Source organism: Nyctereutes procyonoides, unplaced genomic scaffold (assembly GCF_905146905.1).
Source record: "Nyctereutes procyonoides isolate TBG_1078 unplaced genomic scaffold, NYPRO_anot_genome, whole genome shotgun sequence".
NCBI classification, from domain to species: Eukaryota; Metazoa; Chordata; class Mammalia; order Carnivora; family Canidae; genus Nyctereutes; species Nyctereutes procyonoides.
This window is the reverse complement of record NW_026575160.1, coordinates 30,745,255-30,756,346: the sequence shown is the minus strand read 5'-3', so window position 1 is coordinate 30,756,346 and position 11,092 is coordinate 30,745,255. Positions and strand designations below refer to the sequence as shown.

General features: G+C 45.7%; 1 protein-coding gene across 1 annotated transcript; it reads right to left on the bottom strand.

The window, feature by feature from the left end:
* Positions 1-240: 240 nt before the first annotated feature.
* On the bottom strand, positions 241-7,172 carry LSM8 (LSM8 homolog, U6 small nuclear RNA associated). The gene is made up of 4 exons (XM_055314746.1): positions 7,016-7,172; positions 6,536-6,576; positions 3,043-3,170; positions 241-498 (listed from the first exon to the last, which is right to left on the bottom strand). Exons 1-4 carry the CDS (start codon positions 7,044-7,046, stop codon positions 408-410), a joined length of 291 nt encoding a protein of 96 aa, XP_055170721.1. The 5' UTR covers positions 7,047-7,172; the 3' UTR covers positions 241-407.
* Positions 7,173-11,092: the final 3,920 nt, after the last annotated feature.

The window sequence follows — 11,092 nt, the reverse complement described above, 5'->3', positions numbered from 1 at the left end:
TACAAGACTTACCTTCCTTAAGACTTCCTTAAAAATCAGAAAACACATGTATCCTGCACTATTGACGGTATTTGAATGCTTGACTTACATAGCACACAAATTTCTCTTTTTAACTAGTTTTCCATAAATATTAAAATATGAAATATTTTTTCTAAAAGTTTTCAAAGAGTAGAGATTTTCATACTATTTAAGAGAAAAATAAAACCAAGCTACCAAACCTAGGATTTAGGGGAAAAAAAATGTTTTTCAAGGAAATGTAGAAATATTTTAATTTACATATCATATTACAATGAATCAATATGAAGTCAAAAGTCCAAAATTACATTCATAAAAATTCCACACATCATTCTCAGAATAATCAGTTTCTATACAAAGATTTACAGATGTCCAATGTATCTAATTCTTCCTCAGTGTGCTACTGAGTTTAGAGGTTCTGCTCGAATATTCCCCAAATCAAGCGCAGAATCTGTCTCTTCATCAATTTCTCCAATGACTGCACTGTAGTTATAAGGAGAAAAAACATCAGTTAAAAAAATGCATTTCTAAATAAAACTGAAAGGACACAGTAAAAACTACTTAAGGCGAAAGCAAATATCACTTTTATGAAGCAGTGAATGTGATTTAAGTCACAAATTACTTCAAGAAGTAATTCGAAGGCAACACTGTAAGAGCCGATGTAAAGGACAGATTGCATACAGTGTGATTCTTTCAGGAGTCTCTAAAGGAAAAAGACACATATCAGATAGATAACCCCACAGCTTCCAATTCTGTAATTTCATCTCAATCCAGGAACTGTGTTGGGGTTGATCACAAAAGCAAAAAAAAAAAAAAAAAAAAAGAAAACAAAAAACACACAAACAAAAGCAGTACTAGATACGAACATGAAGTGTCCACTATTTGAGTAACTTCAATGAACTAAATCCATCAATATTTATATATGACATCCATTAGTTTCCCTTCTAGGATTTCTCAGTTCAATTTAAATCCAACACCAAAAAGTACAAGAAAATAACAGCAATGAGTCCTCAGGTGCCCTAACAGATGGTTTTTCGATGTGACTGGCTAGGTTTAAAGCCAGCAAATCTTTCCTTGATTCAACACTACCGTAACATTAACCTCATGAAGACTATGCTAGGTACCAAGCCATGGCTCTCCAGCTGGATAGTCATTGTTATATCCAGATCATTATGAAACATTATTCCATAAGAAAGTGGTTGTTTAAATTAGTTTGGCTCTATAGGGGAAAACTTGTAATAGAGAATTTGCCCAATTTTGCTTTACACTATATAAAGCCTTCAGCTCTCTAATAGAAGTACCAAGCTCTGGGAAAATATATGATTTTTTTCTGAATATAAAGCACCCATCAAAGATCTCAATTCCACCTTAAAAAATTTAGTATCATTTAAAATCCTTATGGAAGACAGTAAGGTGCTGGTACACGTTTTAAAACTAGCTCCCCAAAGGAAAACAGGGAGGCAGCTCTGCAGTGTTTACTCTATCTGTAGTGCAAATACTCCCACTATGGTCAATTTCAAGCTACACCAACAAGCATGAATCAATTGGCTTGCAAAATTCCTGAAAATGTAACAATCAGCTTCCTTGAGCCAATCAAGCTGGCTCCAGCACACCACTGAATTCGTAACAAAGTTTACAATTTTCTAAGTTGAAGTTCAAAAACAGAAAGGTTTCTTTCTTTTTTTTTAAATCAAAGTAGGAGAAGGCTTCTTAAAATCAATTAGTGTGTGGGGTGTGTGGGGGTGCCTGCGTGACTCCGTTAAGCACCTGCCTTCGGCCAGGTCATGATCCCAGAGGCCTGGGATGGAGCCCTGCATCGGCTCCCTGCTCAGCGGGGAGTCTGCTTCTCCCTCTCTGTGTGCTCTCAAGCTCTCTTATTAAATAAATAAATATTTTTAAAAAATCAATTATTAGGCAGAGCCCCAATATAATCATTATTATTCTGGTCAGGGGACCTGGTCCCCATTAAATGCTTTGCCTTTCGGTGTGTGTGGTGTGTGGGTGTGTGTGTGTTTTACAGCTCCCTTTTTAACACCTAAAATTCACCTTTTATAAACCCCCGATTTTTTGATTAATCATCAAATAATTTATCCATCTAAAGGTGATTTTAAGATAAATAATTTAAATGAATAAAATATTCTCTCATCTTCTATATCCTATTTGTCTTCCAAAATAATATGAGATGGGCAGCCCTGGTGGCTCAGCGGTTTAGCGCCGCCTTCGGCCCAGGGCGTGATCCTGGAGACCCGGGATCAAGTCCCACGTCGGGCTCCCTGCATGGAGCCTGCCTCTCCCTCTGCCTGTGTCTCTGCCTCGCTCTGTCTCTGTCTCTCGTGAATAAATAAATAAAATCTTAAATAATAATAATACGAGATGTGTAATGTATCTTTTGCTTCCTTCCAGCTATGTTTTAATTCCATGCTCCCTAGAAAATTGATTCAACAAGCTTCTAGTCCAACTACACTAGCCACATGGGACTATTAAAGGTAATTAAATAAAATTTAATTTCTTACTCATACCAGTTTAGCACTCAATAGCCACATGTGGCTAGTACCTTACCAGAGTGGACAACGCAGATAGACATTTCCATCATCACCACGAGTTCTAATGGACAGTAGTACTCTCTGCTGTTGCAGACTTCTCTTAAATTGCTACCACTAAAGTGTATCTTCTCAAACTGCCGTAATTGGTATGTCACGTTCACTGAGGCTACACCATAAACATGGGGCATCTTAAGTGTTCCAATTACACTAAGAACTTAATAATGGATAAATATTTATAAATTCAATGTGCACTGAACATGAATTATTTAGAATTGTTCACACAAGAGATTTTGAAGGCATCCTCAAACCTAGCTAGCCTTGGACCCTAGAAGTGTCTTTACGTTCCTCTAAAATCAGGGGGTATTTTGGAAGAACATTTTAAGAAGCCTCTAAGTAGATAAAAACCTCTTTTCCATATAGCAAACAGTATACACCTCTAATATATTTAACCTGCCTTAAAAAAAAAAAGACATATCTTACTTACACATTGTCACCTCTTACGATGTATAACCCTAGCACCACTTGTTCTACTCCCTGTGAAGAGCTGAACACTCGTTCATGGCTTTCATCCAAAATCAAATTAATGGTCTGGTCAAACCCTTTCAGTGTTCCCTGTAAAGAAAACATTCAGGTGAAAAAGACAAACATTCTGGTTTACCTCAATGTGTAAATTCAAGGACATAAAAATTTTGTAGTGGCCAGCTGTACCAACAGAGTATTTGTATGTTTAATTTATTACTTTAGAAGTACTTCTTTTAAATATAAATCCAACGTAAAATAGAATACCTCTTTATAACCAGCAGTATCCAGGGACACAAAACTTACCTCTTGGTTTTTTAAGACGGGGGAAAAAAAGCCCACCACACATCTGACCAGTGGATAGAACTGTTCAGTTACAAAGGACACCTATGTCCCAGTGTAAGGAAGGAGCATAAAAGTCCACATAGTCCAGGAGCTAACTTCAGACAAAGACTAAAACAGATGAGATTTAAGGACAACCATGTAAATATGTGAAGGTGGGAGGCCTACATACCAGCCATAGCAACGCAACAGTATCCCTTCACGCTGCACACTAGCACTAGGCCCTGTGCTATTAAATGCACCGCACACATTGTCTCAAATTTTTATCCTTTGAGACACATACTAGTTACTCTCACTTCAGAGGAGAAAAATTAAGGCCCACAGAGGTTACACAATCTCTCAAGATTTCAGGAGTATAAAGTAGCAAAGCCAGAAAAGGCTAGCTTCAGGGCCAGACCACTGAACCACATTATACTCCTATGAACAAACGTATTTCATCGTTCTTCTGAAATTCACATCAGTCCAGTTAAGTATATGCAAACTTTCAGACTTCAACTGGTAGTAACAGCTCACACCTAATGAGGACTTACTAGCGGCCAGTGATCTATGAGCCTCGCAACATGACCATTTCTCCCTTGGTCCTACTACCCAGAATCGAGTCCAACCCAACATCATCCCTTGCTGACATTTTTGCAGTAGCCTTCTAGCCAATATTCCTGGTTCTACTCAGGACTCCCCGCAGCCTACTCTCAACACAGAAGCCATGTATTTACTTACTTAAGTTTCCCCAAATCCAGCAGGGTAGATACAAATAGGATGGTAATTATTAAAACCAGAACTTGAAGGAAATACTCAGAGGAAATTTTATGGGAGATCTTTGTTCTGAATAAAGGAAGGTACGGGTCTAGCACAACACAGTAGCTCAGATTCTCTTCAAGTTTCTAAAGAAATATCAACCGTGTTAGTTTTGGTTGGTTAATTCTCTCAAGCTCACTTATTAAACGTTTCATGTTTTGAAAATCAAAATATGTAAAGTCAATATGATAAGTCAGTGTAGTTGTTAACACACCTGGTCGCAGCCTATTGATGTCATTTTACTTGTAAGCCATGTGTCAATAACATACAGGACTACTGAACTTTGGTACTCAAAATGCTCTTTTAAAATATTTTTCTTTCTGTAAAATTAAAGTAATTCTCAAAGTTATGATCTATTCTGTCAAAAATAGGAAAATTTAAATTTGAGATTTTCACCAAGTAAAATACTATTTCTATTTGCAAATATTTATTAGTATAATAGATGCCTTGAAGTGTTAAGATGAGATAAAAAAAGTTTCAAACTGTCCTTATTTGACAAAACACACTAAGGTGCCTTAAAGGAAAATACCGTTCTCTTGATTAAGAAGGGAGCAAGGCAACTAGCCTCAGCCTTGGAGTCAAGCTGGATTTAAATCCCAGTTTGGTCCTGCCAGTTATTATCCAGGTGGTTCTAGGAAAGGGACTCACTTTTTCTGAACCTGGTTCCGAACCTCGAATTCAAGGATAATTCTTTATAGAGTTGTATCATAGATATTAATACCTGTAAAGTGCCTGGTACATGACTTATATTTATTTTTTTTAAAAGATTTTATTTATTTATTCATGAGAAACACAGAGAGAGAGAGAGGCAAGACACAGGCAGAGGGAGAAGCAGGCTCCACGCAGGGAACCCGACGTGGGACTCGATCCCGGGTCTCCAGGATCAGGCCCTGGGCCGAAGGGGGCGCTAAACCGCTGAGCCACCCGGGTTGCCCCATGACTTATTTAAATAAATGGTTAAGGGTAACACTTTAATAATAGTCATGGACCCACTGATAAAAATCACAAGGATTAAAAAAAAAAAAAAAACTGCAGAAAAGGAAAGTAAGAGATTAAAACATATGAATTAGATGCAGTTAGAAAACAGAGAAAAGGGATCCCTGGGTGGCGCAGCAGTTTAGCGTCTGCCTTTGGCCCAGGGCGCGATCCTGGAGACCCGGGATCGAATCCCGCGTCGGTCTCCAGGTGCATGGAGCCTGCTTCTCCCTCTGCCTGTGTCTCTGCCTCTCTCTCTCTGTGTGTGACTATCATAAGTAAATAAAAATTTTAAAAAAAATCCAAAAAAAATTAAAACAAAAAAGAAAACAGAGAAAATTTAACAGCTTTAACTTTTTTGAGGGCAGCCCTGGTGGCTCAGCGGTTTAGCGCCCCCTTCAGTCCAGGGCATGACCCCAGGGTCCCGGGATCGAGTCCCGCGTCGGGCTCCCTGCATGGAGCCTGCTTCTCTCTCTGCCTGTGTCTCTGCCTCTCTCTCTCTGTGCCTCTCATGAGTAAATAAAATCTTTAAAGCGGATCATAATTTGTCCTGCAGAAAACAGGTCATACAACCTGCAGGTACTGAAAGCACATTAACACCATACAAGCCTTAACCATCCCTTACTGTATACGCGTCGTATCGAAATCATAAGGAAGTTTCTAAGAGGCAGACTCAAAATCTCAAAAAAAGAAAAGAAAAATCCCTATGATTCCTGAATGTCAGCCTGGTTGGGGACGGAAACAAGACAACGGGAGGGGAAGAAGAGCGTGGAACACGGGGCAGGCAGCGGTGAGATTAGGATCTCCGATTCATCCCAGCTCCCCGAGGCCGCGCAGGTGCACTGGGCTCCTGGAGGCCGTGCAAGTGCATTGGGCACCTCGAGGCCGCACAGATGCCTCGGCTCCTGAAGGCCGTGCAGGTGCCTCGGGTCCCGGAGGCCGCGCAGGTGCAGCAGGCTCCTGGAAGCCGCGCAGGTGCATTGGGCTCCTGGAGGCCGCGCAGATGCCTCGGCTCCTGGAGGCCGCGCAGGTGCATTGGGCTCCTGGAGGCCGCGCAGCTGCATTGGGCTCCTGGAGGCCGCACAGGTGCATTGGGCTCCTGGAGGCCGCACAGACGCCTTGGCTCCTGGAGGCCGTGAAGGTGCACTGATTGGCTCCTGGAAGCCGCGCAGGTGCAGCAGGTGCAGCAGGTGCCTCGAAGCCCACGTTTCTGGGTGGAAAGCGCGGGTCGGCGGGCGGGCACCTGTCTACGGGCTGCATGGGAACAGAGCCGCGGCGGTCAGAAGCCTGCCCTGCGGACGTACGACCCGAGAGCCTGCGGGGACACAGAGCGCCTCGGGACTTACCACGATCATCCTTCCATCGGAAGTGATCACTGCCACGGTTCCTGGGAAACAGAGTCAAGGAAAGCGCGCTCGGAGGACGGAGACCAACACCGGGCAGCCGCCGGCCGGGGGGCTGCGAGGGGCTGCGGGGCCCAGACCCGGGAGCGGCGGGAAGAGGGGGCCGGCCCCGCCCTCGCCCCGGGGACCGCCGCCCGCCGCCTGGGGCCGCCCCGCCGCCTCCGGAAGCGAAACCCAAACCGCGGGCAGCGCCGCACCGGTCCCCCCCCCCCGGGCGCATCCGGGCGCATCGGGCGTGCTCGCGCCGCAGCCCCCCCCCGGCCGAGCGCAGGCCTCCCGCGGCCCCGGGGCCCGCGCGCATCACGGCTGTTGGCGGGGGGCGGGGGGGGGGAGGGATTCAGGTAACTATGAAAAGGCGCCGCGCGGCAGGTCCTAGGCCCGAGCGCCCCGCCCCCGCCCGCGGCAGCCGGGCCCCGAGGATACGGTTGATGTAGTTCTCCAGGGCGGACGTCATGATGCTCGGGCCGCCGCGCCGCGCCGCGCCGCACAGCCACCCCGGCGACCGCCGCAGCGGGAAAGGCCCGCCAGGCCCCGGCCGCGCCTCCCGCCCACCAGCTATCGCGAGACTGACCGCGCCGGGGCCTGCGCGCGCCGGAACCGGAAGGAGCGCGGCCGACCACGGGGGGGGGGCGGGAGGGAGCGGGGGCTTAGTGCGCATGCGTAGCGGGCCTCCGCCGCGTTTCCGGCCGGCGATCAAAGCGAGCGGCGGGCGGAAGGAAGGAAGGAAGGAAGGGCGGCTTCCCGAAGGCGGGGTAGGGAGGAGTCGGGAGAGCGAGGGTCCTAGGGCAGCAACGAGGGAGAAGTCCCTGGCGGAGGGCGCGAAGCCGGCTGTTTTCACGCCAAGGAGGGGGAGAGATGCGTGTTGCTGTGAAGCGCGGGTGCGGGGAGGCGGAACGACCCCTGGGGTCGCACCCACGGGCCGGGAGGTGATGCTGCGGAAGTGAAGCGGCGGCGAGGGCGCAGCTGCGGGGCCGCCTCCAGCGCTCGGGGCCCCAGCACGCATGCGCGGCTGCTCCCGGGAGAGGCCGCGGGGCCGCCTCCAGCGCCCGGGCCCAGCACGCTTGCGCGGCTGCTGGGGGGAGCCGCTGGGCCGGGTCACGTGGGCGTCCTTGCAGGGGGTAGCCTTGGCCCACCTGGGTCCGCCCGCGTGCCCCGGGGAGCCCTCGCCCCTCCCACTTGGCCCGCCCTCGGGTGACTTAGAAAAGGGTCCCCGTGCAAAATAGCGGCGGGAGCCTTGGGGTTTACAGGATCCTTTTTATGGTTATTAGTTAGGCTTCTGATCTCTTAGGTGAAGAACGGTGGGTCTGAAGTAGCCTGCAGTGTCGGCCGTTTCTTTTTTTTTTTTTTTTCTAAGATTTTAGTTATTTATTCATGATAGAGCCACACAGAGAGAGAGAGGCAGAGACACAGGCAGAGGGAGAAGCAGGCTCCATGCTGGGAGCCTGGTGCAGGACTCGATCCCGGAACCTCGGTTATGACCTGGGCCAGAGGCAGGCAGACATCTGCTGAGCCCCCCGGGCATCCCAGTAAGGAGTCTTAAAGAAATAATGTGCAATGTTTTTATTTTTCTTTTAAAGACTTTATTCATTTATTCATGAGACAGAGAGCAAGGAAGAGACACAGGCAGAGGGAGAAGCAGGTTCCATCCCAGGAGCCGGACGTGGGACTCAATCCCGGGACTGCGGGTCACACCCAAGGGTCACAACCCCCGAGCCACTCGGGGACCCCCTGTGCAATGTTTTTAAGATGAATAATAGTCCGTGTGGTTTTTTTCATCCCTTAGACTGCTTTATGTTTCAAAGCGCCTGTTGATGTTATATATGTAAACTTAAGGAACTAATTTTATCAGGAATACATCCCAAGTGTATGACCTTGTGTAGTTTCCATTAAACTAACCTGCCAGATAAATAGCAGATGTCTAGTGTTTATGGAGCTTCACAAAATCTCTGGTTTGAAATTTTTTTGTATACAAGTCTTAAAGCTGCTATGTTTCTTGCAGTCCCAGAGGATCACAGATGCTGAGAGAAAGCCTCTAGATAAAAGTCCAGTTAGACAAAAAAATGAGTCCCACACAGATAACCTTGGGGGTGCATGGACATGGAGAGTTCAACACCTCACATAGGAAAATTAAATTATAACAGACGGAGAGGACATAAGCATCGGACAACTAAAAAACTAGGGCACAGTGAGGCCTTTAGTTTCAGTCCAAACCTCTCAGAGTGCTACTCATTTACATGATCCTCTGTTATTGTGAAAGAGTCACCCAGCGGATGCTAGAATAGATACTTCTTTGATCCCATTAGTTCTGAATCTAAACCCTAAGGAGAAAAGTAAATTTTGCTTTCATACTGAGTTCGTTAAAGACTAGCCTCATATGGTATCTGTCTCCCAGCCCGATTGCAAGCCTCCCCCTCATTAGTCATCCAGTTGCCTGTATCTAGAAAGACAGTCAAGATTTATCAAGAACAGGACAGAAAAGCTAGAAAGGAGAATCCCTAGACCTTTAACATTCTGGGAATTCCTCTCAGTAGAAATCAGTGTACATAATATGGCCTCTGGATGTACTGCTTAGGAGGATCTTAATGTCCTGAGAAGCAGGACCTACTTCACCCCTTTGTATCCTGTGTTGTTTGGTTAAGCTCAAGAATCAGACTCCTGCTAGGGTCTGGGGAGACTGAGTTTGTGCTTTCCTATGAATGGCCCATGGAAAATACTACTTTTAGCCCTAATATAACACGGACTTTCATTTTTATTTTTATTGATTTACATTCCTACGAGTTCCGAAAGTGTCAACCAGTTGTGTCAACCAGTTAGCAATACGTACTGAATAGCTCTTTCTAGGGTTTTCCAATTCAGAAAAGGACATAAATCATGGTCTCTCCTTCCAAGGAAATTCCTGAATAAGTACAGAACTTTAATTATAAATGTGAAACCGTTATTAATGGAAAAACAATAGGTCAAATTATAGGGAAAGATAATTGATGTGGGAATATTAGCTCATTTAACAGTATAAATTCCAAAATGTTTTTCATATTTTGATTTTTGTCTTTTAAGGTATTAAGGTAGTCATTTTAAACTCCCCATTTGTTAAGGGATGGAAAAAAGAATCAAATACAACTGACTTGGTAATTGAAAAGCCGGATAGAGGGCAGCCCTGGTGGCTCAGTGGTTTAGCGCCACCTTCAGCCCAGGGTATGATCCTGGAGACCTGGGATCGAGTCCCATGTTGGGCTCCTCGCAGGGAGCCTGCTTCTCCCTCTGCTTGTGTCTCTGCCTCTCTCTGTCTCTCATGAATAAATAAATAAAATCTTTAAAAAAAAAAAAAAGAAGCAGGATAGAGTCATGAATAAGAACACTAACTCCGGAACTAGCAAGCCTGTCTAGATTTGGATTCTGTGTGACTCTGAGGGGATTACTTAACCCTCTTGCCTCAGTTTCCCCAACTGTAAAATGAAAATATTCATACTTACCTCATCAAATTGTTGAGGTACTAAAAGTAATTTTGCTTAAAGTTTGGCATATAATAAGCACTTAATAAATGTTAGTTAGGATTACCGAAGGACATACAGCCCAGGTAATAACCTTTCTCCCAGTCCCAGAGCTTATTCCCCTACAATACTCTGTTCACGGCTTTTTTCCTAATTTGTCAAATTGGATGTTTACACATTTTAAGTGCTAAAGGAAGAGCAAGAGGCATATGTGTTAGAATCTTGGATGGTTTTAGGAGTAGCATAAGCATAAGGACTTGAGGAACCCCTGGGGGGCTCCTTGGTTGAGCGTCTGCCTTCAGCTCAAGTAATGATCCCGGGGCCCTGGGATTGAGTCCCGCATCGGCTCCCCACAGGGAGCCTGCTTCTCCCTCTGCCTGTGTCTCTGCCTTTTTCTGTGTGTCTCGTGAATGAATAAATAAAATCTTTAAAAAAATTTTTTTGAGGCTTGAGAAAGTACAAATGCACTTCAGGAAAATTAATCTGACATTAAATATTTAGTGGTAGTAGGAACTGGGGATAAGAGGGCTAGCAAGAATGCAGGTGTGAGTTTCTGGTTCGCAGCAGTAGGAATGGAAAGCACAAGAAATATGATTCAGAGATCGTGGTTAAGAAAGGCAGTGGGGCAGACAGCACATCATGGGCCAATTAGAAGGATGGCAAGAGGAGGGAGACCCAGGAAAAGGAAGACCAGACTACTTGTTGATAAAAGTAGATGGGAGGACGCCTGGGGGGCTCAGCGGTTGAGCATCTGCCTTCAGCCCAGGGCATGATCCTGGAGTCCCGGGATCGAGTCCCACATCGGGCTCCCTGCGTGGAGCCTGCCTCTCCCTCTGTGTATGTTTCTGCCTCTCTCGGTCTCTCATAAATAAATAAAATCTTTAAAAAAAAAAAAAAAGTAGATGGGGCCAATGTGTAGAACTGTGTATGTGACACATGTAGCTCACCAGCTCGTGGGGAGGCCATAGAACATACTGGTTACACTTAAAATGGTATTGACTTGGGACACCTG